This window comes from Falco punctatus (assembly GCF_963210335.1).
Source record: "Falco punctatus genome assembly, chromosome: 4".
Lineage (NCBI taxonomy): Eukaryota > Metazoa > Chordata > Aves > Falconiformes > Falconidae > Falco > Falco punctatus.
The window spans coordinates 71079696-71106057 of NC_137583.1; the positions used below are offsets into that span (position 1 = coordinate 71079696).

Consider the following 26362-nt stretch of genomic DNA (forward strand, 5'->3'; position numbering starts at 1 on the left):
ATTTGATTTCCTTAAAGCTACTGACAAGGTGCTTTAAAACAGGAGATTAACGTCTACCAGTAATATTCAACAGGGAAATCCCTCCTCCCGATGCTGCCCTGCCCCCCCGACCCAGGCAGGTAGGGCCCTCCTGCACCTCAGCCGGTGCGGCCTGCCCCCTCCCCGGAGCCCTGGCGAGCGCTCCCCGCCCCGCTGCCCCCCGCCCGCCCTCAGCCCCTGTGGGGCCCAGTCCCTCCGCCGCGCCCCCCCCCCCCCGCTCGTGGCGGTCACTGAGGGGATTCCCCCGCGGGCTCTCCCCCCTGGCACCCTGCCACCCTGCGCAGGGCCGAGCCCGCGCCTCAGTGCGCCTCGCCAGCTCTGCCGGCCCGCCTGACGCCCCGCGGCCCGTTCAAGCGCGGCCGGGCCCGCCTCAGCCTCTCCCCCGCCCCCACTCGGCCGTTACCGCCGCCGCCACAGGAACACCCCGGCTCCCGCCCCCGGGTTTTCCCGGGCTGGCGGGGCAGGGGGGGGGGAGGGGGGGGGGAGGGGGGGGGAGGGGGGGAGGGGGGGGAGGGGGGGGGAGGGAAGGGGTGGGGGGTCGCCAGCAGGAGGCACGAGCGCGGCCGGCGCAGGGAATTGTGGGTAGGAAAGTGGTCGGGCGGCAAAGGAAGCGGCGCGCGGGGGGAGGGGTGAAAGGTCAGCGGCCGAGAGCCCCCGCGCTCGCGCCAATGGCGGGCGGCGCCTCGGCGGGCGGGAGGGTCCCGCCGCTGCATACGGCCCGGCCGCCCCGCGCCTCCGCTCGCTTCCCCCGCGGCAAGCCGGGCTGCCGTCCTCCCTCGCCGTAAACACTGGGCGCGTGTGTCCCGGGCGCTCCCGGGGAACGGGATGAGGCCCGGACCTGCCCGCTGTCCTTTGTAACGGTTCGCGGCGAGGCCGCGCGCCCGCCGCCCCGAGTGCCAGCGGTGTGTGTTTGCACACAACCCCACCCCCACCCGGTCTTTGCTCTTTGATGCAATTTATTTGATTTGCAAATAATCGCTGATTTTTTTTCTCCCCCCCCCCCCCCCCCCCCCCCCCGCCCCGCCTCCTAACCTCCGCTTTCTCTCGCGCCACCCCGCCGGTTACCAGGGAGATCAGTCCTGCCCGGCGGCGCGAGCCGCGGGCCGCCCCGCGCGCAGCGGTCCCGGCTGGGGGGCGGCGGGGGCGTCCGGGCCAGCCCCGGTCCCGATCCCGCTCCCACCGGCCGCGGCTCGCCGTCACGGGGACTCTCCGGTGAGTGCAGAGCCATGAAACCGGCAACTTCTGCCCGCTGAGGGCACCGCTGCTGCGGCGACGAACGGGGGGTCCAAACCGTTCCGCAACTTCCTCGCCGTCCCCTGCACCCCCGCCGCCCTACAGCCTCCAAAGGTGAAGTTTAAGCGAGCCCCCCCACCCCCGCCAGCTCTTCGCAACGAGACTCCGACGGAGGAGGAAAATGTGAAATGTTCGCACGGAGAAGTGGTTCCCTTTGTTCTTTCATTGTTTCTACCCGAACTGGCGGCTGCAAGGACAAACACTTACCTTCTCTCCTCTTGGCTCCAAAACACACACGTTCCATCAGCTTTAAAATGCACGGTCCGCTTTGGAAGCGACTACAAATGTCGGGAGAGTTTGTATTCCATTCTTTTTCGCTCTCTGCTCTTTTTAGCGTAAGATTAAGTTGCCGAGCACGTTGTTGCAAGCTGTAGCCCCCTGCCTTAGTGAATGGTCACGTTTAGGACCCTCCAAGTCCATCCTAAGTCTGCCAGTAGAATTGAGGGTATTGGAGGTCTAAACTTTCAAAAGGGAAAGGGCCTGCGTCTATCTAGCAGACCTGAAAATGCATTCAGTACCTCACTTCCACAAAATGGATATAAACATTTCACCCCAGACAACTCAATGAAATACACATTTTAAAGCTTGTATGTAGAAAAGCTGTTCCCTCAGCTGAGATAAGCCAAAAGCAAACTGGTGTGAAGAAAATCTATCTCAGTGTATTCCACAGTGGGAATCGTTGCTGTCTGGAGTTTAAAACAAATAATGAGCATCATATAGAAATATTAAACATAAAGTTTAAAGGGAAACGACCTCCAAGAGGAACATGCTACCCAGGGTGAAATGGACAATCATAGCTTTTCAAAGTGTCCCTTTCTTGCAAAAATTACTGCTTTTCATTTCCCCCCCCCCGCCCCTGTGTGACCAAGGCAAGGGAGAACGTGTTTTCTGCCGCCTTTGTAGTCCAGCCGGTGTTTCGTACCCAGCCACACAGGCCATTCCCCCCCAAACCTTGCTTTAATCTGATTATGATGAGATTTGTTGATACAATGAATATTTGAAATGATCCTTGTGTCTTAGTGAGTGGGATGCATTTCCAGGCTCCTGTTTCCAAGGCTCCCTGCCACAGAGGGAAGGGGAGCGGTGGGGAGACCCCACTTCCCGAGGCCCTGGGGGGCGGGGGGGGCCGCAGCCCCCTCCTCTGGTGACCAGGGCCACCAGATTAATTCAGCCCAACTCCCTGGGACGGTGGTTGGAGCAGGATGCTTAAGTGCCTTTCCCCCCTGCATCATCACGCCTTTGCCAATCGAAAAACAAACAAATTAAAAAATATATAAAAATAAAGAGGATGCAAGCGACCCAAGTAATTGTGGGGCCAAGAGTGCGTGTTGTCATCCCCCTCCCCTCCTCCTCCCCCTCCTCCCGATGTGGCCTTAATAGCAAACTGGAAGGCCGGTTTGTTTCATAGGGCCATATTACAACCAACAAGGTAAATAGGGAGTCGTGGGGGGAGAGGGAGGGAGGGAAGGAGCAAAGGAAGGAAGGAGGAAAGAAGGAGAGGGGGTGGCTTTTCTTTGACAGCGTTTAATTGGAATTGAAACATTCTGGGGCTGTAAACATTCTTTATTTATTCAGCACACATAAGTGGGCATTGTTTTATCACCATCATAATTACGGTGTCCTTTAAACTGACTGATAGCAAAGGAGATAAGGGAATGCGCCTGTAGCTCCAGATCAAATCGCTGGCTCTCCCCAGGTCACCAGAATCCACACGGTCCTTGGGGATGAGGAGCGCCGGAAGATTGTGGCCTGGCCATCCCTTACGTCATGAAAGTGATTTGCACCACATTGCTAATTTGGTGCAATTCATAACCTCCTGCTCTCCTACATTTGCAACTGCTTTTCAGTTTGCAGGGTGTGTTTTTTAAGATGTGTTCCCCAGTACAGAAATTAAGAGAGATCACCTATGTGCAGGAGAGGATCTGATTTCCCAATGTTTGTTGCTTTACCTTTGTCTAATTAAAAATGCAAACTTTTAGGATCCTTTCAGAACAAAGACTCACCAAATCCCCTTTACGTCCAAGGATTTGCAAATTTATAAAGGCTGCATTGAATTCAGCATGGGTCAAGGGGCAAAAAAAGGGTAGAAGGTCACTGCATTTTGATTATGGGTCAGTAAACAACATGGCATGTAGTATGTGTCCAGAAAGTCCTGCTAAAAAGTATTTTAAAACTACCAGGGGTATCAAACTCAAGAAATAGTCTTAGCTCGTGGTGATTATAAATTGCACAGAATTCTAGAGTGCAAGTGACACCCTAGCCCCCACGGCAAAAAACACGACTTAAAAAGCATTTAAGCAGAACTCTGCATCGCTGCTTTGTTTACGGGGGGTGTGTGGGGGGGTGTGGGTGGAGGGAGAGGGGCGGGGGGGAGGAAGGAAAAAACCAACCCTGAAACTCCTAGGCATAAGAGTGTTAGCCAGATTATGATTTATTTTTTTTAGACCTGTGGTTGGCATTTCTTTGTCCTACAGTTTTAGAAGATTTAGTTATACATTCTGATTTGTTGTCGTACTAGAATTTACGGCAAATTTTAGGTATTACAGTCACATTTAGCTGACTTTTAAATAGCAGAAGGATCCTATTATACTGTTCTTTGACCCTATTATATTTACGTTACTGGACTCTTTGTGATAGCCTCTAGCTGCTTTCTATCTGTGTCCTCCTTGAGCAAAATATGCCCAGCAATATCTAAAAATAAGGTATAGCTTTGGAAAACAAGTTCTCATTTGAAATATATATTTCTGCCCAGCGTCATGAAAGCAAAGCTTTATTTAATGCTTGTCAATACCTGAAGACATGGTCCAGTACTTAACAAATAATAATAAATAATAATAATACTCCAATAATGTGGCAATCCTAGTGTGAAAATGCACATGACCTCCTAGGTTTTCCCGAAGATTTTTAAAAGAATTCTTGCCATTAGTACAACTGGTGGTGGACATCACTGCTGCATTTCCCAACGAAACGTTTAAAAGACTGTAAATGGTGTGTGCATTACTTCATTGCAGAAGGAAGAGGTCAGGCTGAATTGCACTGGCATTTAAACATAATCATACTATGAAAATAAATCAAAACATCACGTAAAAGGAGTATTTTAAATGTTACACACATTTTCTTTCTGGAACGGCGTGGTTAAGCGCTTCCCCGCGAGCATATATATTTCAGCACAAGTTTACAAAAATGAAACTGTATGATTTCCAATAAATGGGAATAGGTCCACAGTGAGGTATTATGAATATTATTTTGCTTTTTCTTTTCTAATGAGGTTTATCCTTCGGCCAGACAGCTTCAAGACTGAAATACTACTGACTATAGAGTGTGGATTGCAGATTGCACGCTACTCAACGTGAAAAGGAGCACATTTGATTGATAGTCTCTGTGTGTGTGTGCGCCTATACACACAACTCTCTGTAGTTGCATGTGTATGTATTTGGCAAAACCGGGCATCTCTGGCCGTCCTTATCTTAAGAAATGTGAGACGAACCTCCATCCCTTTAATCATGTTCATCTTTGATCACCAGCGAGGGTGACACAGTCCACAAAATTAACAAAGAAACTCCCTTGCTTTTGAGAGATGGCCACATATACATCTGGGTCTGCACACACATGCACGACGTACACACAGACACATGAACACGCGGGCACACACCCTGGCTCCCAGTAAGTAAATTATCACATAACTTTTCACGTCATTGATACCAGAGACCTTTAATTTTTCATTTTCATTCTTTTGACCAGCTTTCACATTAACAATCTAAGCCGTAAATGTTGGTGGCTATTGATCGCAATCCCCTGTGTGCGTGCAAATCCATTTTCAAGTCCCCTGCCTTTAATGTACGTGTGCGTGTGCAAGGGGCCTCCGCCGGCTCTTTATCAGGATCTCCCCCCAGCCCTGCTCGAAGACGACCCCGGATACACACCGTGTGCTGATGGCCAAGGGAAAGGGCACGCAAACCCCCCCAAAACAAACGGTGGAGAAGTAGAGAAACAGACGTCTCCGCGTGAGATGCGGAGAAAGATACGCAGCCGAAAGTGCGTGTAAGTACGCGCGGGGATGCGCAGGCTGCTGCGGGGGTTCTCCCCGTCGACACCGGGCTCTGCCTCGACCCCGGTGCTCATGGCTGCACCTTTCGACAAACCGGGCTCTGCCGAGGGGCCGTCACTACTCTGGGGCGTTCGGCAGCGCCGGCGCGGAGCCACCGAAAATGCCGCTTTGGGGAGGCAGCTGCCGAGCCGCGCGGCCGGGCTGCCCGCGGCAGCGCGTGGGGGCGGGTGCCCGTGGCTCCCCGCGCGCCAGCGCACGCGTGGGCTCGCACGGGAGCGCGGCCCCGCCGGGCCACCTGGCGAATAAAGGACTTTTCAGCCCATCGGTCGCGTTGGTGGCGTCTTCTGAGCAGCTTTCTCGGAGTTTACTCTGCCTTTACTGTTGACTCCGTAGCCTTAACCTTAAAGCAGGGGGAGGAGAGCAGTGGGGAGGGGGTGGGGGTGTTGGCGGCATATAAGTACCTCAGGAGGAATTTTTAAACGACCTTATTGTCTCTAGCGCTAGAAAGACTGCGATGATTTCTTTTTAGCGCCAGCAGCTGTTTTCTCTCGAAACTTTGCTTTCAGCTTCAGCATAGGCGAGGGTGCCTCTCGCACGGGCGAGGCTGGGGATCCAGATGCGAGGCGAGGGAAGGCGAACTCCGCGGATGGTCTGAGCTGAGCCGAGGCATTGTTCACTGCTGCTCTCGGTTACGTTTAAAGGCTGAAATATCACGAGATCCACTCAATGATCCTTTTCTAATTCGAGGGACAAAATGTAACGTGCTGTAGCTCTGCTTTCTCGGATGGGAATACTATCCCCGGGTTTCAAAGGGGAGAAGTAGGCATCGCCGTCCGCGTACACATGGATTAAGTTGAACAGCGGCGATTGCATCTGCGCTGAGAGCAACAGTAGAGTCCAGGGCTGACTTTTCAAATCTCAGCCCTCCGAGTTAGAGGCTCCCTTGAACAGACTTCCTCCATTCCCGGATGCACTTCTCCAAATTCCCACTTCTCTCTAGAATTCCTGCAAAATCGAGGGCTCGCCTGCATTTCGCCTTGCCATGCAAAACCGCGTTTTTACAGAGCGATTATGCGCTTGACTTTAGCTGTACCTGACGGGATAACACGAACTCCACGCACCATATTGCCAATACGCGGAGTGGATATTGACGTTTGGGATTGAAGATTTTTTTTTTCTCCGTCAATTTTTTGCTAAATCTCAGAAATATGAGATGTCTCGTTAATTTGGCGGATATGTCTAATTCTGGAGGTGCAGTGATACATAAAAGTGCTCGTGTTTGTATCCAGCGGAACACTGGATGCACGGCAGAGATTGGTGATTTTTTTTTTTTTTTTTGCAACGCCTAACGTGCGAACCGCAAGCATCACTTTAACGTGACAAGGGAGAGGCATGCAGCTATCGGAACATTTGCGAAATCCTCGTTCCTGACGTTCGAATAATTTAACGTTCCTAAGAAGAGGTTAAACCTTCGTCCTGCTTCTTCCAATTGATTTTAAGGGGCTGCTATAAATGGAACATCAAAAAGCTGCGGCAGGACTACCCCAAGCGGAATATGCGAACTGCGAGCTAGAAGCATCCTAGCCCCTTGCAATATCGTACATTGTGTGTGCCAGCACTTTTTTGTTATTACGTAAAGGCTCTTGGAAGCACCTTGGATATTTTAGATTCTCCTTTCTCTGCTGGAAGCAATCAGCACGCAGGAATCCTGACGTGGGCTCTGGGACTATAGGACATTCCAGCTCGTGATCCAGCATGGTTAATCGTGAAAAGTGTATACATTTCTGGCTTATCTATGCTTTGTTATGGGTCTGACGTGAGCTCACGTCCTCCTCCCCCCCTCCCGCAATATTACAGGCAGAATTTCAGTTAAAAGTGGTACAGTATCACGGTGCAGGAACCCGTGATATTCAGGCAGCAAAATAACCTTAGTCCCCGGCTGTAAAAAGCTAATTAAGCAGAAGAGGAAAATCAAGAGAAACTCGAAAATGTAAGTATTCCCTCTCGTTAACAACCGAGCATTTAACTTTGGAGCCTCAGAAAGGGAAATAGCAGGCTGTTCTGCACGTTTTCGCTAAGCTTCATTTTCCACACAATGCAGAATAAAATGCTAGTTTAAAGCGGCTACGTTACCGAAGGATTTTCCATCGCTACGATCAGACTTATGTCCTTTAAATTCACAGCATGCACAAAAGAGCAACGTTTGTCCAAAACAGGCTAAAAATACACGAAACGATAGGGAAAAAATCATACAAATCCTTCCTCGGAAGCTAGCGACCAGGAAGTCTGAGAGGTCTGAGTGTGTTTGAGCTCGGATTGTTTAATAGAAAGATTTATATACTAACTGTATTATTTACTTTGGGAGGGGAGGTGGCAGTATAAGGGTATGCTAATTAGTGGGAGATTTTTTGGGGGAAGGGGTGGAATATCAATTTTTATTGCATCACCTGTCAGGAGTGTCCAATCAGCGTTGGCTTTAGGGGAATTAATTGATGAAGGTGTCTCCGGACGAGCTCACTTCACTCTGTCATTTTATTTGTAGCTAAAGCAGCGGCGGGAATAGCAGCTGCATTTCTTTTCTCTTCCTCCCTTCACATTCCATTATCATAGTTTCCAATGGAAAAGCAGGGAATGAAAGGGAACAGGTACTGATCTTCAGCAGCAACTTAGAGAAACACTTTGGCAAACCTGTTTTTTAAGATTATATATTGATTGTAGCCTCACGGTATTTTTTTAATTTATTTTTTTAATTTTGTCTAAAGTTTGGCACTTCATTCACCAGGAATAACAGCCTTTGTTATATTTTATTAGCAGGATGCCTTGAGACAAATACAGCATCTGGCTGAGGATTGTGTGTGTGTGGCTTTTTCTTTTTTCTTTTTTTTTCCCCCTTTTTTTTTTCCTCATCTCTCTCTCTCTCTCTGCAAATGCTGGGAATAATTTAATTCACGAAATGGGAGACCTGAAGTCGGGTTTTGAAGAGGTGGATGGCGTGAGGCTCGGCTACCTCATCATTAAAGGAAAGCAAATGTTTGCACTCTCCCAGGTTTTTACAGACCTACTCAAAAACATCCCGCGAACTACCGTGCACAAGCGAATGGATCATTTAAAAGTAAAAAAGCATCACTGCGACCTGGAGGAGTTGAGAAAACTCAAAGCCATCAACTCCATCGCTTTCCACGCCGCCAAATGCACCCTGATCTCCAGAGAGGACGTGGAAGCCCTGTACACATCCTGCAAAACCGAACGGGTTCTTAAGACGAAACGGAGGAAAATCAGCCGGGCGCTGTCACCCACCGACCTCCGGCCGGAGCTCGCACCCACCGACCCCTTCTCCGGCTTCTGGAAGGAGAACAAACTTTGGCTGGGATTGAATGACTCTCCTCGGCCCCTGCTGCCCGTCCGGAGGAAAGCCCTGCATCCGGGGGACACAGCCTTGCTACCGGCCTCTCATCTACCTCACATTTTTAGTAAATACACTGGCCACAGCTACCCAGAAATCGCTCAGGCGCCTTGCAAACCCCCCGTAAACTATGAAACGGCGCCGGCGGTGGGCAACTGCGCGTCCCTCCGCGCCCGCCGCCCGCCCGCCGCCCGCCCCCCGCCCGCCGCCGCAGCCCGGCCGCGGCTCCCGGCCGCCGGCCCCCCGCCCCCGCCCGCCCGCTGCCGCCGCCGCCGCCACGGGGCGGCCGCCGCCGCCGTCGCGCTGGGCCCCCCCGGCGGCGCCCGCCGGCCCCTGGCCGCGCCGAGGCCCTGCCGGCCCCGCGGCGCCCCGCGGCTGCCGCTGCCCCGCGGCTTCGGGCCGCCGCCGCCCGCCTTCCCCGAGAGCGGCAGCAGCGACTCGGAGTCCAGCTGCTGCTCCGGCCGCGCCGCCCACGACTCGGACTGCGGCTCCAGCCTCTCCAGCTCCAGCGAGGGCAGCTCGGAGGAGGAGGAGGACGAGGAGGAGGAGGAGGACGAGGAGGGCAGCGGCGCCTCGGACTCCAGCGAGGTCAGCTCGGAGGAGGAGGAAGAGGAGGAGGAAGAGGAGGAGGAGGAGGAGGAGGACAGCACCTCGGACTCCGACTCCAGCTCGGTCTCCAGCCAGGTCTCGGTGCAGAGCATCCGCTTCAGGCGCACCAGCTTCTGCAGCCCGCCCGGCGTGGTCCACGCCAACTTCTTGTACCATCTGGCGGCCGCCGCCGCCCCCCGCCCCCCGGCCCCGGCCCCGGCCGCGGCCCCGGCGGAGCCCGGCGGGCCGCCCGCCCTCCGCGGCGCTCCCGGCGGAGTCAAGCCGGAGCTGCCGGAGGAGTGGGGCCGCCCCGGCTGGGCTCCCACCGCCCCGGCGCTGCGCTGCTCCGGCGGCCTGGGGAGCTGCTTCGCGGAGATAAGAGATGACAGGGTATCCGAGATCACATTCCCACACTCTGAATTTTCCAATAATGCCAAGAGTACTGACCTAACAATTAACTGTGTTGCAAAGGGGGCCTCTTCACCTAGCCCAAAGACAAACAATGCATTTCCACAACAAAGAATACTCAGAGAGGCAAGGAAATGCCTTCAAGCAACTACTACACACCGTGCAGATAACAATACAATAGCTGCTAGGTTCTTAAATAATGATTCTTCATCAGCGGCAGCAAATTCAGAGAAAGATTCCAAAATCCCTCATTGTATTGAATTTGCCACGGATTTGCCCTCTTTACAAACTGATCCTGAGGAGGATGCTGCTTCTCCAGGGGCAGCAGCAGCAGCTGAGCTCCAGTGCACTGATACAGGCAATAAGGCATTGCCATTCCTGCACAGCATTAAAATCAAAATAGAGGACAGCAGTGCGAACGACGAGTATGAGCCTGATCTTACAACACATAAGCTAAAGTGTGAGTGCAATGATACTAAGGATGAGTTTTACGGTGTGACTGAGAGTAATAACCAGGACGCTTTATTAACAGCCAAGGAAGATTCTGCATGCACTGAGAAAGAAACCACTTCCTTAAACCCGCTGACTCAGAGTCAGGTCCTCTCATGCACTTTAGGTACTCCAAAACCTGAGGATGGGGAGTATAAATTTGGAGCAAGGGTGAGAAAAAATTACAGGACACTGGTTTTGGGAAAGCGACCTGTACTGCAGACTCCTCCAGTCAAACCAAATTTGAAATCAGCTCGAAGCCCACGTCCTACAGGTAAAATCGAGACACATGAAGGAACACTGGATGATTTTACAGTTAACAATAGACGCAAAAGGGTAGCCAGCAATGTAGCATCAGCAGTGAAAAGGCCATTTAATTTCATGGCAAATTTTCCCTGTCCACCATCACTAATTATTGGCAATGATGGGGATTTGTTGCCAGCTTATTCCTTAAACACCACTAAGGATTCCCAACCACCTCACAAGGCCCATCCTGTATGGAAATGGCAGCTGGGCGGTTCTGCAATACCTCTTCCACCTAGCCACAAATTCAGGAAATTTAATTAATAAAATAGTTTGGAAAATATTTTCTTGAACCACCTTTAACTTTCTTACGTTTTTTAAACTCTGCAGGATGGTTTGTACAAGCCCATTAATGCTATACACACTTTTGGAATCCTGCTTTATCACATTGTGAAGACAGAAACCGGATTACTATTTTCTTTACCAAACAGTGGCTTTTTGGTTTGTTTTGGTTGTTGTTTTTTTTTTCCTGTTGCATTTGGTTGGGGTTTTTTCGGTTGTTTTTTTTTTTTTTTTTTGGGGGGGGGGTTACATTCCACAGAGTACTTCAGGCTAAAGACTCAAGTTAAACTCAGTTATTATGGTAGAGCTGGAACACTTTACTGTTTGAATGCTAATAATGCACCAGTACCTCAATTCAACTGCTGCAAATAAATGTCAAAAGGTTGAATAATAAATATTAGAATGAGCCATTAAATTTATGCACTAGATTTCAAAAATGGAAGTCTAACTGTTAATTCAGTTAAAGTTTGTTAAGTTACATGGTTGCACAGTAAGGGTTCACTATAATTCAATGTGGCAGCAGCCTACTTTTCGGGAGCTTTGTTTTCGGGTGCAGGGGTGTCTTTTTCGAAGAGCAGTTGCACTTAACTTCTTTTTCTCTGGTTTGGAAAGGCTGGGGTCCGCCTGCGACCCCAGCGCTGGGAAAAGCTGCCTCATCTGAAACCAGTAAATAAATGTGGAATTCTATTTTTGGTAGAAGGGTGTCTTTTTACTTGAACAGCCACTCTTTGCAATTGGGAAGCCTTTTTGTTTCACCCAGAGGTCTTAAATAAGGTTACTGTTACCCACTAATGTCATACTTAAGTTGTGGTCTGAACATGCCCCTTACAAACTTGCAAAGCAACTGAAATATTTGCCCGGCTAGCAGTACAATTTATGGTCCAGCCCCTCACGCTGGCTGGAGGAAATAGCAAAGCAGTAAATACAACACAGAAAGTGAAATGAGAGGCCATAAGTGGAAAGAATACACAAAATGAGAAGACCATGTTATTCATAGCTTTTTGGCACCAAAACTCAGGCGTTTCAACCGTGTTACACTTCCCGGTTCTATCCTTATCTCTTTACATTTGTTGTCGTGGTTTTTTTTTGCCATGCCATCCTCTCTGTGTAGCAGAAACATTTTTACTGCACGTGACAATCAGAGGCAATTATCTATATTTGCACTTAATATCGAAATAGTCGAACAGGCAGACTTCTAGAGTCTAGCCCTCGGTAAGACATGCTGGTATAATATATTGTGATGATGGAAGCAGTAAATCAAAATTATGGAAATTTGCACTGTTGAAAAGCATGCTTTAGCTTTATTTTCAATTAAAAACACTGTTTAAAAAAAATCCTGATTCCATACACTTTGAATTATTGCAGAGTTATCCATGGTTTCCTCTCCGTTTGTAAGTTCACTGTTTTTATTTGGAGGAAATACGCTTCAAGAGGTTAACTGTTTCCCTCCCTCCCCCCCCCGCCCCCCGGAAAAGAAAGGGAAGGGGGGGGGGGAGAGAGAAAGGCTGGAGGCCGAGGTGGAGGCAGAGCTGAGGACGGGAGAGGGTCTCTCTTGCGGGGGGAGGACGGGTACAGCAACTCTGAAAACAGCCTGAAAAGTTTGCAGCTTAAGAAAGGCAGTTATAATTGAGTTGCTGAATCAGCAGAGTTTAGGATGAATAATTGCTGGTTTCTTTCTTTGGATTAGCATTTTATTTATACTAGATCATTCCCAAATTAAATTTTAAGGATTCCACTCATCGATCAATCCCGGGAGAATAATTTATCGTAAATCAAAAAAGGAAAACAAAGCAACAATGTAATGTTTACTGTGTGACTCAAAGTCAACATTTCTGCTGGCAATCCACTGCCTGGGTTTCAATTTTTTAATTCCTGCCTTTTGTGATGCCCTCTCCCAACCCCTCGTGTCTCTAAATATTCCAAGCAGTCACTAACTGATTTCAACTCTGTTTACTATATCCACACCGGAGTTTTCCTCTCATTGTAAAAGTCTTAGTCTAAGAATACCTGCAGCCAAATATATTTAGAAAGAGTAAACAATTGCCTTTCAGTGGAGTTACCCTTCCCCCCGCATGCACACGCACACACACACGCACACACATCACTTTAAACTGCCAATTGCAAAAGGTGCATTGCATACTTAACTGTTCCGCTGAAATTACGATGGTCATGAAAAATCTGCTTACTGAAGTTGTTCTGAGATGAACGTTTACATTTGTATGTTTAGAGCTGCACAGATTACAGCCTTATTTCCAGAGAACTGTAAATATGTACAAAATGTACCGCTCAGGAAAGCCCCCTGCTCTGTTAGAAAGCCGTGTCTGCTTGACAAAGGTCTTCTCTTGACCAAAAAAAAAAAAAAAAAAAAAAAAAAAGAGAGAAAAGAAAAGCCAAACCCAAAAGCTACAAAGGTGCAATATGCAAACTTGAAACCTAAAATTTTGCCTTGTCAATTAAACAATGTATCACTTTCAAAGTAACTCCATTCCCTGACCCTGTTTACTTCCAATTAGAGATATGCTGATGTGGCCAGGAATTGTAAAATACAGAGGTGCCTTTTCAGGTTCCTGAAATAATCCTGGGAGGGGGGGAGGGGAAGGAATAAGCATAAATTTATACCAAATAGGCTCTGCAGAGTTGAGGACGTGAAATATGGCGCCCAGCCCCACCAGCAGCCCGGGAGCTGCAGGCCTGGGAACAGGAGTGGGGCAGGGAGCACCCCAGGACTGGCACCCACCAGGCATGCCCAGCAGGCTGTGCTGGGCTCCCCTCCATGCAGGCAACATCAAAAGGCAAGAAGTTAAACAGCCAAATAATTTTCACACGTGTACACCTCAGTTTAGTGCAAGCCACTAACAAGGACATTCGTGTTTTTACTACCGTTGGAGAAATTAGCCAGGTACAGTAACTCACTGTGAGGAAGAAGAAAAAAAAGAGGGGATGGGGGAAGGTACTCTTTCCAATTCTGGTAGTTTGGTAACTGTTTCTGACGGCATTGTAATTATTATTGCGAGTAGAGGTCATTATCATTTCATACTTTAATCATATAAAGTCATGTCATTGAGTTATGTAAAAATAATCGATTTTCTCCCATAAAGGTAAGTCCTGATAACGAGGAAACACAAAGGCTTTTCAAGTGAGACAGGTTACCATTTTTGCTGCAATGTTTACAGGAGAAAAAACTTAAAATGTATTAGTAATGCATTGCCTCCATTTTCCAATTCCTGGTGTACGCAAAAATCAACAGAATTTTCTAGAGGAAAAAGCAATCAAGGGAAGTGTGTATACTTTATGGACTATACTCCATAGGTATTTGCCACAAGTACAGTTCACTGGTAAATTTTCTGGGAAGATTTCTGCTGCCAGATGGAAGACAAAAGAAAGTTTTGGACTATGTTTAATTCTCTAGAGCATTAAAAAGGGAACACGTGTAATGCCTTCAGCAACGAGGTATATTGCCTTAAAAGATGTAACTTTCTGTTTACAACAATTTACTTTAAGAAGTGATTGTTCTATAACTTACACTTACTTGACTACAGTGGGATAATCTCTTTACTGGTTTATTTAAAATGCCACTACTAGCAATAATGCAAAATAGTGGTAGCTGTTGTATGAAGTTTGCTGTTCAATCAATTCACATGGTGATTTTTTTTACATGGTCTCTGATCCTTTTTCCTTTAATAGATTTAGTTGCCAATAAATTAAAGTTTCTACAGAAATGAGAGCAATGCTATCATGTTTGTGTTTGTTTACACATGTGAGTGTGAGTCGGAAAGGGTAAAAAAGCGGCATTTTTGACACACAGCAGTAATCTGCAAGGAAGTATTCTACATATGCTGTATGTTAGAGAACATGAAACACGGATAACCTTGTTAATTGTGGTTTTTATGGTTAAGAGGATTGCTGGAAAGAGTATGTCATGGCGCATCCTGGGATCTATTTGGTCAGCTTGGAAGTACAAAAGGAAGGCAAGCGCCTGAAAAGGAAAAGGCCTGTCTAGCAAAATAAGGAGGGAGGCATTGGGATCTACCTTGCTGAAGTCGTGCGTGCAGACACCCCCCCATTCCCCTGCTACTTAGCGCTGCAACCGCGCTCAAAGAAAGTGCGGGCCTGAGAGCCACCGCTGCACGGGGCCGGGGCTGCAGGCGGCCGGGGCTGGCTGGCCTGCGCCACGGCCTGCCCCGAACCCGCCGGGAAGGGACCGCTAACCGGGCTCAGGCCTTCCACGTTGCATTTTTTCACTGCGCTGATATAATTATTTGCCGTGCCTTAGGCCCCTCTCTCTCCCCCTCTCCCTTTCACTCCGAGGCGGCCTCACAAGCCCCCGCTTTAAAAGGCCCGAGATGTTTTGCATGAAGCGCTCACAATAGGGGTTGAGAGAATTGACAGTTTCAAAAACAAGGCGCCCTGTCCTTTCCAGATGCCGAGGACCCCTCTCCCGCACCATCTCTCGTTTGCTCCTCGCTGCTGGTGGCTTTATCCTTAGCATTGCAAATATACGCCAACAGCTGTGTTTGTAAACAGGGGGGAGGCCGGCGGGAGCCCCGCCGCCGGCCCTGCTCTGCGCGGAGCGCTGCCTCCGCCGGCCGCCGCTGCGCTGCCTCGCCAGCCAACGCCTGGAAATTAAAAATAAAAAAAAAAAAAAAAAAAAAAAAAGGAGGAGAGGGAGACTAAAAAAATGAAGGGAGCTAAGCCGGGGAGCGGGAGCAGCGGCGGCCCTCGAGCGGCGGGCCTGCTCGGCAGCGGGGCCGCCCCTGCGCGGCGGGCCCGGGGGACTGCGCGCCTCGGGCCGCCATCTTGCCCGGCGCCACACAGCTTCCCCTGGCACCCTGGCCCGGCTCCCCCGCTCCCGGAGCGGCTCCCCGCGGTTGGACGGGGGAGGCGCGGCTGCCCGCGGGGCCCCCGGGGGCTCCCGCACTTCAAAGCGGCCTCTCGGCGGGGCCGCGGCTCCCACACCGCACCCCCCTCCGGCTCCTCCGCTGGGGCGTCCATCTTCCCGGTCTCTCCTGTGGCGCGGCCCCAGCCCCGCCGCCTCCCGCCCTGCCCTCGCCGTGCGCGGGGGGCCGCGGCCGGGGAAGAGCCACGGGAGGAAGCCCGCGGTGGTTCCTCGGGGCAGCTGCCCGGTGAGGGGGCAGCGAGGGCGGCCCCGGGCCGCGGCGGGGAGGCGGCCAGGGATCCGCCGGAGGGGCTCGGCGCCGGAGGAGGCTTGGGGGCGCCGGGGGAGGCTTGGGGGCTCGGCGGAGGTCCTGTGCCCTCCGACCCCGCGGAGCCGGCCCGGGGAGGGGACGGGGAGCGGGGTCATCGCATAAAGTGCAACAGGGCTCTTTGCTCTTGCGTCTAAAATGCAGTCGGAGCTGTAAAGCGTGTGAAATTACGCACTGGTCTCTTAAAGAGTGGCTAATTTATAGTAAATAGCGAGGGCTTTGTAAATGGCTTTATTATGTTGTTTCTTGTTAATTGTTGAGAAAATCCCCATTGTTGAGTGTGAATGGCTTTATGGGCTAACCCGGTCTCCGGTGCAATCGAGGGGCAGTAAATGGCCGCTCCGCTAATGTGGCCCCGTAGCGAAAAGCCGGCACCAAGCCGCGGTGACCTTTGGGCGGCGGTGCCCGGGTGAGCGGAGGGGCCGGGCCGGGCCGCGGAGCTGCGCGGGGGCCGTGGCGTGCGGCGGCCGCACTAAAATGGACGCCCGGCAGGCAGCCCCGGCACCGGGCGCGGCTGCATCTTCGTCCTCTCGGAGCGGACCCCGGCACGGAGGTGACCCCCTCTCCGGGCCTGCCTGCCCGCGCAGCAGCGGCGCTGAGCAGCGCCGCGGCGGGCCCGTCCGGCTCTCCCGGCGTAGGGCCGAGCCCGCGGGCTCGCCGTGGCCGCGCACACGTGCAGGAGCCGCTCCCCGCCTTTGTTAGCGGCCGCACCGCCCGCCTGCCCTGCAACGCCCCGGCCGGCAGCCCGGGGTGCCCCTGCCTCGCCGAGGGGCGCGTCTGCCCGGCCAGGGGGGCGGGGGACGCCCCGGCAGCGCCGCGATACAGTGCGGCCCTCGGCCTCGCTCGCCGCCGTCCCCCTTAGACAAATAAACAGGAGCCAGCACCTCCAGCCCCTTCTCCCCCTGTCCCGGATGGGGCGTGTGTGTGTGTAGAAGACAGGGGTGCCGCAGTGAACTTCCCCAGACTCCACGTCCCGGCCCCCGGTGGCGGGGGGAGGCACGCCGCTGCTCCCGGCAGCCAGAGTAACCGCGATGCGGGGACTTCCCCGCCGCTGCAACATAAACGCCGTTTCACCGAAACGCCTCCCTAGCGCACGTGCCTGCATATTATAAAATACAAATCGCGATGAAATGTAAATTCCACTCTAGAAACTTATATTGGGCTATTCTCTTTCCTGAAATCTCTCCCCCTCTGATTTCGCTATTAGGAGAAATCCCCCTGGGTTTAAAGCACTTGTTTCACGGATTTCTGTACAGCCCACATCTGTTGATTTCCCCTCTGCGCTCGCCCCTTCTGCAGACAGAGGACGTCGCGGGTCTCCCGGCGGGGCCGAGCCGCGGAGGGGCCGCGCAGCCCCAGCCCTGTCCCTCGGAGCCCGGCGATTCTCCAAACCGCCTTTCAGGTTCGGGGTTGAATTGCAAACGTGTCAGCTGCACGGCTCCCTCTTCGCCGGTACTGGAGCTCGCAGCTTTTCCAGGATGATTGGTAGTGTCGGAGCAGCTAGATAGGGCTGTACAGTCCATTTCCCTCAAACCGGGATGTTTCCGCCAACCTGCGTTTGGTTTTCCCCAAAGAGCAGCGGGGAGTTTAGCCGGGAAACACGTCCCGGCTAAACCCTCGCCTTCAGCTGCCACTCGGGTCACTTCACATCTTTGTATGATATTTCATTCTGTCATTCCCCTTTCTCTACCTTCCCGGGCAAAAATAAACAAACTAACAAACAAACAGAGCCTTGGAAAAGCCGTAGCTGGCGACGAAGCGCGGGGCCCCCGCACCGGCAGCGCCCGGCGGAGCGGCAGGGCCGGCGAGCCGCCTCTTGGCCCACCGGGGCACGGCTCGGACGGGGGACACCCTCCCCGGCCGCCCGGTTCAGCTCCCGGAGCAGAGCCCCCGCTCCCCGGGACCACCTGCCGCCCCAGCAGCGGCTGCCGCCCCGGGAGCAGCGCCTTTGCTGGGGCTTCCAGAGCCTTTGTGCGCTTGTGGAGATGCGTGTGAATGGGGCTGCGAGTGTTAAAGCTGCCACATAACCTGTGCGAACATATGTTTTATATTTACTCGCGATGCTTTTGTATTCCCGGGATTCGGGGGTAAACGGCCTGAGACAATAGCAAACCCAGAAATATTATCTAGTAAACTGCATGGGCGGGGGGTGGGGGGATGGGGGGTATGAAAAAAAAAAACCAAAAAAAAAGAGAGGAAAAAAAAAAAGGTGTTGCTTTCTTTTGAAAATGATCATTCCCCTGTTCGTGGGTATGACAGTTCGCGTAAGGGTAAACAGCGATAACGTGCTATTCCGTGTATAGTTTTCCAGATCGTTTGAAAAACTTTACTGTGTCTGCTGCGGATGTTTGAAGTAGCACATTATAACCAGAAGAAGGATTTTCAGGTTGTTTCCCGCTATGACATAATCGTCCCCGTCAAAATCTGGCTAAGTTCGCCGGAGGGAAAAAGATGTTCATGCTAAATGATGTGGTAGAAGAAAAGAGAGAATGGCGTTTAATACGCGCTATAAAATAATGTCAGATCTCCCCAGCTGTGATCTCGCAGTCTCTCATACATTTTAGGGGAAGTTTATAAATGGTTACCTGGGGTTTACAAATTTTGCTAGTAAAATCTCATTAATTCCATTATGATTTCTGTATCCTTCTCCCGTAAAGGGGCCTGTAAAATGTATTAATTCTACACAAACCCTGCCATTCATCAAGTCCGTGAACATTTGTATTTCCCTATCTTAACTGCGTGGAGGCCGATAAATGGGAAGGCTCTCCAGATAATCGCTGAGATCTCTGGTCCTCCACGCAGGGCACTTGGAGGTGTTTGTTCCGTGCCCAGAAAAGCGAGTTCCTTAAAGAGGTTTGAAAGCAGGCGAACTTTCCCAAACACACCTGGAAGTTGGGGACCTTTATGCGTGTTTGCCTTGCTCGCGGGGCAAAAAGGAGGATACCCGGCAGCAGTCCCTCCTCAGCGGACTTAAAAAATGGGCTCCTGCCTTTCCCCGAGGCCTTTCTGCCTCCCTGCCTCCCTCTCTGTAAACACCAGCGCACAGATGCAGCTGGGGGATCCCGTCCCCGAAGCCCGGCTCCTCCACCAGCGCCCGACGTGCTGCATTTGTTCCTCCCGTTTTCCGCAGGAGACGGATGACACCGGGTTTAGGGAAAAAGCTCCGGAGGGTAACTGAGAATTCGGCGGCTCCCAGCGCCAACCCCGGCACAAACTGCAAGATCATTTTGCTGCAGCGTGGTGCGATCTGCTCTGGCTTCACAAAACCTGCGAACCCAAGCCGCCTTCCAGGCAAAATTTACTGCTTGTATTTGGTTTAGCAACGTCGATGGCGTCTGATCATTTAGAAGGACGAACTACATAAACATCTGATAGTTTGTATTAGAATCAAGCACAGTGACAATTGCACAGAGCTGGTTTTAATTTTATTCCAAAGTGTTTACACATCGACATATGGTAAATTTGTCTTCGCTGAGAAAGTTAAGAATCAATAGCGTTAATAGCTTTGCATAGGCATGATAGCGATTAGCATTTCTGCATCTCTACCACCCCAAGGTTCCCGAAGAGAAATGCTTGGGTGCTGAAAGAAAAAGGGGTTTTCCGCTGAAGAGTAACCGGCTCTTCCCGCAAAGGTGCTTAGAGGTTCGTCGTAGGCACCGCCGAGCTCAGCAGGGCTCACCCTCTCTCTGTTGACGGGTACGAAGAAGTAGCAGTGCCCTTGCTCCGTTTTTATCTTTATTTTGCAGTGCCTTCGCTACCTGCAAAGCCTGCGCCTGAAAAAACAACCGGCTTCTTCCCAGCGAAGAGAGCTGGTCTGTGATGAAAGGTTGGAGCCTGATTCCCCCTGCCTCCGACTGGGGTGACAGCGTTTTCCAGGAGCCTTTCTTGCTCCCAAGAAAGTGGGAAAAGCAAAGCTACTGAGCCCGCTCCCTAACTCACGCTTTCTATCAAGGTGCCGCAGATCCTTAGCGTACTCCCTGGTTTTCCCACGGGATGTCCAACGACATCCAGTCATAGCAAGACAGGATGGCAAAAGCTCGGTTGTGCCGGGTCATTTTTAGAATCGAGGATATGCTCCCAAAGAGAACGTAAAACTATATATATTTATGTGTATTTTAAAAACCCTCATACGCAGGAGTCATCGACGTTTATAAACGCTGCTAACGCAGCAATTTTCCCCAACATTGACGGACTATTATTTTTAATTTTCAGGTATTGCTTTAGGAAGATCATGAAATCACGTAGAAACTCTGAGCTTAACCCAATCCACAGATGTCTATGCACGTCTCTAAGTCCAACAGGTCAAATATTTTTTAAAGACGCATTTACCAAGAGAAAAAAAAAAGGCATCTAAGCTGGAAACCTGTGGGGGCATAACAAAAGGAAAGAGGCCAGAAAGAAATATCCCACAGTGGATTACAAGGTTATGGGACAGGTCACTATAGGAAAGTTAAACAAAAAATGAAGGGTACATTATATAAACCTCACATAATTAAAAAATAGTTAGTTCCAATGTCGTAGTTGTACCCTCAGATATTTGTTGAGTTTGTTGATCGAGTGCCTGTGAATTTATTGGGGGTTTATTCTCTTAGTATACCTTTATTTACCCGACGTTTGCTTTTTCACATAATTAGAAAACTGACTGCAGCCTTTAATGACTGTGTATTTAATGAAGACTACCATTTTTTTTACACCGCAGACGAATGTACAGACGGAGCTGTTACAGGAGGGGACGTAGTCAGACAAGAAATAAACCCAGACTTACAGAGAGAGGACTCTAAGACAGTAATATATTAAATATTGCAGCGATCGATTTCAATACCCTGAGTGGACACGGGAATAAAAATTCACCCCCAAGATGAAATGATTAGGAATTCTTTGTTGGGAGGCAAGAAAAAAAAAAAGCGATTTTTTTTTTTCTCCCCAAGATCCTTTTTGTTCAGGTTAGAAGAGGGCCGGGCAAGCATCTTTCAAGCTCTCGGGTCCCGGTTTGGGATATAACCCTAAAGGTTAGCCGCATCTCAATGGCGTTTCTCCGCGGTAAAAAGATGGGTCTTTGTCCGAAGACAGCCGGATTAAATATCAAGCCCGGCTCCGGTGCGCGGGACAGGGCAGCCCCCCCGGCAGCGGCCCGCGGAGCGGCTGCCACCCACGGCAGGGCTGGCACCGGGGCGGGCCGGGGGCGGCGGGGCTCTCCCGCGGCCGGGAGCCCGGGCCGGGCCGGGCGGCGGCGGGAGCGCGCCCCGGTGCCGGCGCTGGGGGGGGAGCGGCACCGGGCCGCCCCCCCGGCATCCCCTTTGTAGCCAGGCCAATTAAACCGGCACACAAAGCTGCGCCCCAGCCACCCTCCGCTCCCACCGCTGCCCCCAGACCTCTCGTCCCTTCCTTCCCCGCGTACCCCCTCCCGCTCCCCCAGCCACGGCCCGTCTCGGCTTTAATTAACAATTACAAGGCAGAATGAAAATTAAAGAGAGGGCAGAGGAGGAGCGAGGCGTTTCCGCGCCCCGCGGGAGCCCGCCTGAGTGCTGGGGATGGGGGCCAAGGTGGCCGGGCGTGGTGCGGGGCTGCCGGGCTGGAGTCCCCCCGCACCCTCCGGGCCATCTCCCTCCTCCTTCTCTTCCTCCTCCTCCTCCTCCTCCTCCTCCTCCTCCTCCCGGGGGTGCCGCGTGGCCGCCCTGCACGAGGCTCTTGACGGTAGCCGGAGCTGAGGCTTGGCAGGGCAGCGCCGAGGATTCAGGTTTGCTCCGCTCCCGCTCGGGTGCAGGGAAGAGGAATTACGGCTCAGAAAATGTGAACCTGTCGACTGCCACATCTCGAGTGAAAGGGCCGGTAGTGTTTTACATTCCCAAACCTATAAAGTTGGGATGCCATCGCTGGGCCCCTGGATTCACCTGTCACTGCAATCACTACCCTCGAGCACTGACAAATATTCACAATAAAAGAGTGAAAGGGTCTCTTAAGGTTCACTGATTTGTGTGTAGAACTTTGGAAAACTGCAAACAAGCGAGAAAAATTGTCCATTCTTGTGAAGGGAAATACAAGTTTGCACTTAACCGTTCAGCGACAAAACCCAAGGACTGGCCAAAGAGCCGGTGACATACACTGTAATCTCCATAACAATTTCATTTCCTCTCTTCCCTCTCTCCCTCTTTACTGGTTAGCAAAGAGGAAAATCTAAGGGTTTAATCCCGAGGAAGGCTTTCCATTTATTCCCACTGTAGGGAGAAGGGGATATTGCGAAAAGCCGATCCCGAGCAAAATGGAGAGGGAAGTCCCCGGGCTCTGCGCGGGGAGAGGCGGGTTGGGAGCATCCAGCCAGAGGACACATGCGAGTCAGAGTGAAATAGAAACTGGCGCTATTAAATTTCCTTTTAAGTGTGCCTTAGGATTAGTTGTACACGGAATCTAGTAATTAAGGCCCTTCTCTTTAGAGAAAACCTTTTCGGTTTCGTATTCCAGCGTCGGGCGTGATTGCTGCGTGCTCGAGAGAAAAAACATAAAGGACCAGTTTTTCCTTTGAGCGCAAAAAGTTGCTGCCACATAAGTGGTTTTTACTAAAGACGACATTAAATTGTAGGGTATTAGCAATAATCACCGAGGGATCTGTTTTATACCGTCTCAGGCCTCAGAATCTGCTGTTCCCGTCTGGCTGGGACCAGGGAAAAGCGCTTCCCGATTAAATTCTGCATTAATAGAACTTGGCAACCGGCAACAAAAACCTTGCTTAAGTGAAATGAAGAGACAAAAGGCACTTTAAATGCTGAGCTTGGGGGCTGGGGAGCTTATGCCACTAATTTTAAATGAAGACGACGTTCATGCCTTGCAACCAGTGGAGAGCCCGTGCTCGGGCTGGGCGAGGGATAGCAGGATAGCACTAATTCTCCTCCGTGAGCTCGCTGCTAGGCTCCGGGCAGGGCTCGCCGCCCTCCGCATCCTCCCTCGCCTCCCGGGGACGCGCCGTTTGTACCCGGGACCTGGGAGGACCGCAAAAACAAACCCCTCGACTCCCAGGCTGAGCTGCCCGCGCCTCTTCTGACCCGGCGATTAAAAAGAAGGGACCTCGGAACCCCCCCTCCCCCGGCCGGGGGGAGCCCCCGGCGCCCGGGACCGGCGGGGCTTACAGGAGGCGGCGTGGGGGGTGTCCCCACGCACTGCCCAGGAGGGACGTCCCAAACGGGGCATTTCCGCGAGCTGCTCCGGGGAAGGTCGTTTCCCCTCCCGCTTTGGGGCTGGGCTGGGGTGTCGTTTCCCACGGGACACGCGACCTCCGAAGCCCCTTCCCGATGCCCGTGAGCTCGGCGACTCGTGAGGAGGGGCGACAGCTCCCACTCGTGTCCGTAGGCCGCCCCCGCGGTGGGGCGACCGTGCCCCCTGCGGCCGGGTCTGCGCGGCGCGGCGCGGGGCCGCAGCCCGTGCGGGGGCCGGCTCTGGGTGCGGAAATAGAAATGTAACATCTCTCCAGACAAATTAATTTTTGACGGATTTATGGCACGGTTTGCTTTCAAGATATTCATTGGCTCCTGCGAGCTGTAATAAAGTCCAGGGTGCAGAAGTATAAACACGCACCGTCTGCTCGGCGGAAACCCTCTAGCAGTATCTGCCAGCGAAAGATCAAGACACTTTGTGCATTTTCCACAGATAATGCCCATATTCCGAATGAGTGATCAGAGAACTCCGGTATTGTTAAGTAAAATGAGAGGAAGGCGAGTGACGTGGGAGTCGAACAATGGCATTTCTGAATCAGTTTGGTTGATTGACATTTGGGGGCTTCATGACCCGAGGGAATAGGACTCATTACCGTGAATACACCAAAACATCAACCGAGATTAGAACTCTGGATCTTTTAAAAATCCCATTTCATTCTAAATTATAGTGGGAAAATACCAATTCTAAGAAAAAAGAGAGAGAGGGTGAAGAAATTACTCCTTTATGCTCCTTTAATTGCTCAAAGCCACCAAATAGAGTAAAAAATAGCGTTAAGATTTTAGGCAGCATTTAAGAGGAGAAAATTGACTTCACCAACTAAAAATCTTGCCGCTGACAGAGCACCGAATGCGAGGGAAATACAGATTTCTGGGACCTGCAGATCCTGCGCCGAGCTGAGATGGGAATAGGCGCACGGTGCAGGAATAACTTAATAAGAAGGATATTTGACAGATTGATATGAATAACTAATTAGTTATTATTCCATTTTCCTTTGCTAGGCGTTTTATATCCCAGATCCTCAGGAACAGGACAAGTGAGCTTGGGGGGCGAGGGGAATAGAAGGGTGGGGAAAAATGCGTCCAAACTAAGCTGGAGACTCAGGAGAGGCAATCCCGAGGGGTGCCACGGGATTCTGTTCGGAAGACCGGCTGGCTCTGAACAACGCCTATTTCTCACGAAACTGGGAGCAAGAAAATACCGCGGGGTGTGTGGCAGGGGAAGGCAAGATGCCCAAGAGCCAGCGACCGCCCTTCCCCGGCGGAGCAGCCCCAGCCGGGGGCAGGGGCCGCCACTCTTTGCCCTTCTGCTTAACACTTTAGTTCTGCCTCCGGATCCTGAAACCGAAAACACGGTCCCCGGGTCCAGCACAGGGCCAACGTATTTTAAGTGCAGTTGTATTTGCTCCTTCCTATCTTGAGGGAAATAAATGCTCACGGGGTTCCTGCTACAGGATGGAGCGCTTCACCAATGCCATTATGAACGTGGCTGCAGGAGAAGGTTGTCTTGTTATCAAATTTTCGATCAGTTATCAAAGCGGAGGATTGCTTAGGAGTCATTGCTTTGCACAATGGAAACAAGGACGGTTTTATTTATTCGGCGACCAGAAATACAAATTAGAACCCTGGCAATCCTGCCAAATAAATTCAGGTTAAAACACAGAGACACAAACAAACCCGATGATTATCTAAATGTTCAATTATACATTTACTAACACGGCTAATGACTCAAAGCCTCCGCACATCTAGATAGCATCTTTATACGGAGACATCTTGGTTTTAATTAATGACTGCTTTATTCTCATTATTCTCAAGAAAAATAGGGGTCACGTCACATTAAAATTAAGATTATTTTAATTTATTTAGGCTCTTCAGCAAAAATGGGTCTAATTATATTTCGAATTGCGAGGGAGAGGCAATTTAACTCGTTGGAGAGTTCGAACAAAGGCAGCCCGCCCGGTAATGTGCCGTGCCGAGCCCGGGGTGGGGAGGGACCGACCCGGCTTTTCCCCGCGCTCTTTCGGTGCCGCCTGCAGCAGGGAGCCGGGCGCGGCGGCCGGGCGGCCCCGCACCGCGCCTGTCACCCGCGGACCCCGCACGCCCGGGCCCCGGCCGAGCCCCGCTTATTTCCGGAGACCGGCCGACACCGGGAGCTCGGGCGGGAGCAGTTAAACCCGCGGCGCTCCCGCCCGCCGGCCCATCCCCGGGCACGGCGGGGACGGGCCGCCCGTCGCTCCCGGGAGCGTGCCCGGGGCGGGGGACTGCGGGGCCGCGGCGGGGCACGCTCCGCTCCACCGGGAGGCGGCGGGGGGCCCGGGCCCGCACCTGCGCGGGGGCCCCGCGGGGAGCTCCCGCGGGAGGGCAGCGCCCCCGGCCCCCGAGGGAACAAAGGCGGCGGCGCGTGGGACGCCGGATCGGGCGCGGCGGCGGGTGCCGGGCGAGGCGAGGCCGCCGGCGGAGGGGCCGCCCCACCGCTGCCACCGCCGCGTCCCCAGCCCGCCGCTGGCGGCGCCAAACGCGGGCCGGCAGCGCCCCCTGCAGGGCGGAGGCGGCGCGGCAGCGCCTCGGCGGCGGTGCCGCCCCTTAAAGGGGCAGGGGCTCTTAAGGTGGAACGGGCAGGGAGAGGCGGCCCCGACCCTTCCGCGCCGCGGCTGGGCGCGGGGACTCTGCGTCCCGCCCGACGGCGCGGCGACACCGCCGCTGACCTTCTCCTGAAACACCGTCGATGCTGCCGGCGTCTCCGACCTCGGCTCCCGCTCTCCCATGAAGGCATCGCTGTTTTTGCGGTGCATGTCAGCGAAGCGCGGAGTGCTCCAGCGGGCGTGATTTTCCACGCGGGATCCGCGGGCCGTACCGCTCCGCGGGGATTAGCCGGGGGCGGCGGTGCCGGGGCAAGTACCGCCGCCGGCTGCGGCGCGAGCATCCCCAAGGTAGGGGCCGGTGGGGCTGCCCGGGACGAACCGGCCCCTCCGACGGCCGCGGCGCCGCTAACGGGGTCCGGCCCCCGGCCCCCCGGCTCTTCGTGCTTCGCTTCATGGCGGGGGCCACCTCGCTCGCTCGCGGCCATCCGCGCACCGTGCCCCGGGGCGAGCGGCCGCATCGG

General features: G+C 52.5%; 1 protein-coding gene across 2 annotated transcripts; it reads left to right on the forward strand.

Annotated features, from left to right (window-relative positions):
- Nucleotides 1–557: 557 nt before the first annotated feature.
- SKIDA1 (SKI/DACH domain containing 1) lies at nucleotides 558–26362 on the forward strand. 2 transcript variants are annotated; one of them, XM_080382353.1, is made up of 2 exons: nucleotides 558–7370; nucleotides 8427–26362. In XM_080382353.1, exon 2 carries the CDS (start codon nucleotides 8478–8480, stop codon nucleotides 10833–10835), a length of 2358 nt encoding a protein of 785 aa, XP_080238479.1. In that variant the 5' UTR covers nucleotides 558–7370; nucleotides 8427–8477; the 3' UTR covers nucleotides 10836–26362. The 2 variants fall into 2 exon arrangements, with proteins under 2 accessions (XP_080238479.1, XP_080238478.1); XM_080382352.1 differs by having other exon boundaries at nucleotides 591–621; nucleotides 1108–26362.

What these genes read in the sequence shown, in the direction of transcription:
- SKIDA1 (XM_080382352.1), top strand. Translation starts at nt 8,334, where the DNA reads ATGGGAGACCTGAAGTCGGGTTTTGAAGAGGTGGATGGCGTGAGGCTC.